The sequence below is a fragment of the Triticum urartu genome, chromosome 7 (assembly GCF_003073215.2).
Source record: "Triticum urartu cultivar G1812 chromosome 7, Tu2.1, whole genome shotgun sequence".
NCBI classification, from domain to species: domain Eukaryota; kingdom Viridiplantae; phylum Streptophyta; class Magnoliopsida; order Poales; family Poaceae; genus Triticum; species Triticum urartu.
In genome coordinates this window covers 249,073,645-249,077,103 of record NC_053028.1, presented here as the reverse complement: position 1 = coordinate 249,077,103, position 3,459 = coordinate 249,073,645, and the positions used below count along the sequence as shown (strand labels likewise).

The 3,459-nt window shown below is 51.7% G+C and overlaps 1 protein-coding gene across 1 annotated transcript; it reads left to right on the top strand.

Annotated features, from left to right (window-relative positions):
* The first annotated feature begins 2,208 nt into the window (after positions 1 to 2,208).
* LOC125525182 lies at positions 2,209 to 3,107 on the top strand. Its single transcript, XM_048690198.1, has one exon. It carries the CDS (start codon positions 2,344 to 2,346, stop codon positions 3,001 to 3,003), a length of 660 nt encoding a protein of 219 aa, XP_048546155.1. The 5' UTR covers positions 2,209 to 2,343; the 3' UTR covers positions 3,004 to 3,107.
* The last annotated feature ends 352 nt before the right edge of the window (positions 3,108 to 3,459 follow it).

Here is a 3,459-nt window from a genome sequence, read left to right as displayed (position 1 = left end):
AAACTAGGGCTTGTTGGAAAAGTAAATATAACTGGCAAACATGCCCATACGTTGCGACGGGTGAAAAGAACACGTCTTAATAACTCAAGATTCCTTCCTAGTCCGACTCATACTTCCACGGCCTAAGACATGGTCCGACTCCTATTTCCATGGCCTACGAAGAAATATGGTTGACCAGGTTCAAACTACATGGTTCAGACCCGTGCTTCTTTACGGGAGAAACATTTCAGACTGCATGTATAATGTAGTTCCTGAAGTTTCCTCTTGGGGAGGTACGTCTTCATTGAAGAGGTGTGGCAGCATGATGCTTAACAAGCGCTACAATGGTTGATCTTATTCTCCTCGTCATCGCACAATGAAAGGTGCCACGATTTCAGTATGCGGTGCCCTTGGAGGCGGCAACCGTAACCTTCACAAATAAGGTTGGGGCTATCTCCACAACTTAATTCAAGGCTCCCGACAACACCACGAAGCCTCAGCACGATGGATTTGACCTTCGAGATGACCTCTTCCGTTTAGGATGCCTAAAGGGGGGGGGGGTAAAAAGATCCACAAAAGAAAGTAGGGCGAATCAATTTATCTTTGGTCAAATTTTAGATCTAGGTCTTCTCTCCCAAATCCTAGAATATCAACAAATTTAAGTGGCTAGGAGAGAGATCAAACAAGATAAAGTTTTGGGCAACAATGAAGGAGAGAGAACAAAGTGGTATGTCAACTTGGGGAAGAAGACCTTCTATTTATAGTCCTCGCACAAATCCAACCGTAACACAATTTTTGCACTAAGCGATACTACTGCTCTAGAGAGCAGTACTACCATTGTCCCATTCAGACTGCACAACGAAGGCCCAAGCGGTACCACTGCATAGGACCCGGTAGTACCACCCTATTACTACCATAGGAAAATCAGAGGGGAATGAACCATGTGTGGTAGTTCATCCGCCACTTTGTCCAATAGTTTCGGTCCAACAGGGGAGCAACACTGCCAATCATGGGGACGGTACTACCACGAGGACACATGATCCGGTAGGTTGGTTGTTCCTAGCGGGCATGGCAAGATTTCGTTGTAACACAAACGGATCAAAATTGCATCTAGCAAGCCAACCAAACATGCCTAAGTTCTTGAACACATGGAGTCACGTTCTTACCTTTCTCTTTCCTTCTCCACAAGAAAACATCCCAAGCTTTTCTCTTCCTTCCGTCGGCGCTGCCTCTCATCCGCCCCATCTTCGATGGCCTTTGGACCATGGAGGTGCAGAGGATGTCGGCCCTCCACCGGCGGAAGATACCCCGTTCTCGTTCTTGTTAAATTCGGCGTCTTGGTTGGGGCTGCATGTGGGCGACGATGTCCCTCAGTAGGAATAATGTCTCACACCTTTTATCCCCGTCCCGATGATGCGTCTAGCGTCGTCGGAGGGCGTGTGAACGTGTGTCTCCGTCGTATCTCGCGGGATTTGGTCGATACTGGTCTTCGATGGATCTATTTGGATCTGGTCTTTATTTTTCTTGGTTTTGGTGTTTACAGGTTTGATGCTTCCGATCTAAGACTTTCTTCATCGACGATGGTTGCTGCTCTGGTGCGCTGGTCCTACGGGGTCTTAGCACGATGACTTTCAAACTGTCTACTACAATAAGGTGTGTCCGGCTCTAGCGAGGGATATGTGACGATGGCGGCACCTTTCAGTATAGTGTATGCTTGTAATCATCGCTAGGTGATCCATAGACCTGGTTGTAATTTTTATTGCCCCTGATGTCCTTTGTACTACCATGATTGAAAATGAATAGACTGAAAGTTTCTCATGTAATTTTTTTTAAAAACATGCCTTAGTTCCGTAAGAAAGAAGATATATTTGTCTCACATGTCGGAGGCAACACGGGGTACACACGGCACGTCACAACATAGTGCTGAAAGTTGTCGAAAGCTATCAAATTCGACGGACGACAGGGACATCGAGCAGAACGTGAGGACGAAGGAGCCTATTCCCTACGGACCTGCTACTTGCATATGTCATATAAGTACATATTTTGTACTCCATTTACTCAGACGATCACATTCGAGCGGTTAAAGCCATGAAAGTCAACTGATAAAATAACCGCGCGTATCCCGTAGCCAACACGCCGCGTCGTTGCCCAGTTTATGAATGATTGATCAAATGAACAATATGCAGCCGAGAATCCATCACAATACTAGTAGCTGGATGCATTGCTTCATGTCCGTACGGCACCATCCGCCGTCAAACAAGTCCAATTCATTTCCAATTCTGTCCAAGTTATAGCTTCTCCGTCCCTCGCTCACTTTCCACTACAGCTCGATCGCCAGCCCCTTGCAGGGCTTCGGCGTTCGCAATGGCCTCCCCAGCAGCAGCGTGCAGCCTCCCGACCCCCACAGCGCCTTCCCTCGACGCCAAACCCGTGGACGAGGCCGGCCTCCGCCGCCTGAGACGCCGCCGGCGCCGCCGCTGCATCTGCATCTGCGCCCTGGTCACCCTCGGCGTGCTCCTGCTCCTGGGCGTCACCCTCCTCGTCCTCTTCCTCACCGTGTTCCGCGTGCGCGACCCCACCACGCGCCTGCTCTCCACCCGCCTCGTCGGCCTCGCGCCCAGCCTCACCCAGCCAAACTTCACGCTGCTGCTCACCGTGGCCGTGCACAACCCCAACCCGGCCTCCTTCGCCTACGCCTCCGGCACCACCGGCCTCTGGTACCGGGGCGCCCACGTCGGCGACGCCCAGGTCGACCCCGGACGCATCCCTAGCAAGGGGGACGGGGTCGTGCAGCTGGAGATGACGGTGCTCACCGCCGGCTTCACCAAGGACATGGCGCAGCTGATCAGGGACATCGAGGCCGGGTCGCTGCCGCTGGACGCCAACGCCAGGATCCCGGGGAGGGTGGCCGTCTTGGGCGTGTTCAAGCTCAACGTCGTGGCCTACTCTGACTGCCACATCGTCGTCGGCTTCCCGGACATGGAGATCCGAGGCCAGGACTGCCGCGACCACGCTAAGCTCTGATCGGCTTGGTTGTCGTTCGTTTTATGGCATTGCCAGGGAGAGCGTGATCAATGGTTCTCGAGTTTCTTATATGGTGCATCAGCATGATGATACTTGATCCTTTGCTGTTATGTCTTGTCTCTTCGTGTAGAGAAGAAACAGGTTTTATTATAGAACATATGTATGTGGCAACCGTGTGGCAGATTGCAAAACTGCCACACGATCTCATAAAACGATCCCTTCGTCAAACCCACCCACCCAGGCACCCACGATCCCCACCTACCTATCGCGTTGCTACAACCAAAAAGGGCTGCCCATCCCTATGCGACAGCAGACGGCGCGGACGACGGAGCGCGGGACTCGACGTAGACTAAGCGAAGACGGCAAAGAGCTTGGCGATGAAGATCAGAGTCCTGTTGTCTTCCCAGCGGTGCCCATTGCTGCAAGAACACGATGCATTTGAAGATAACGTCAGCG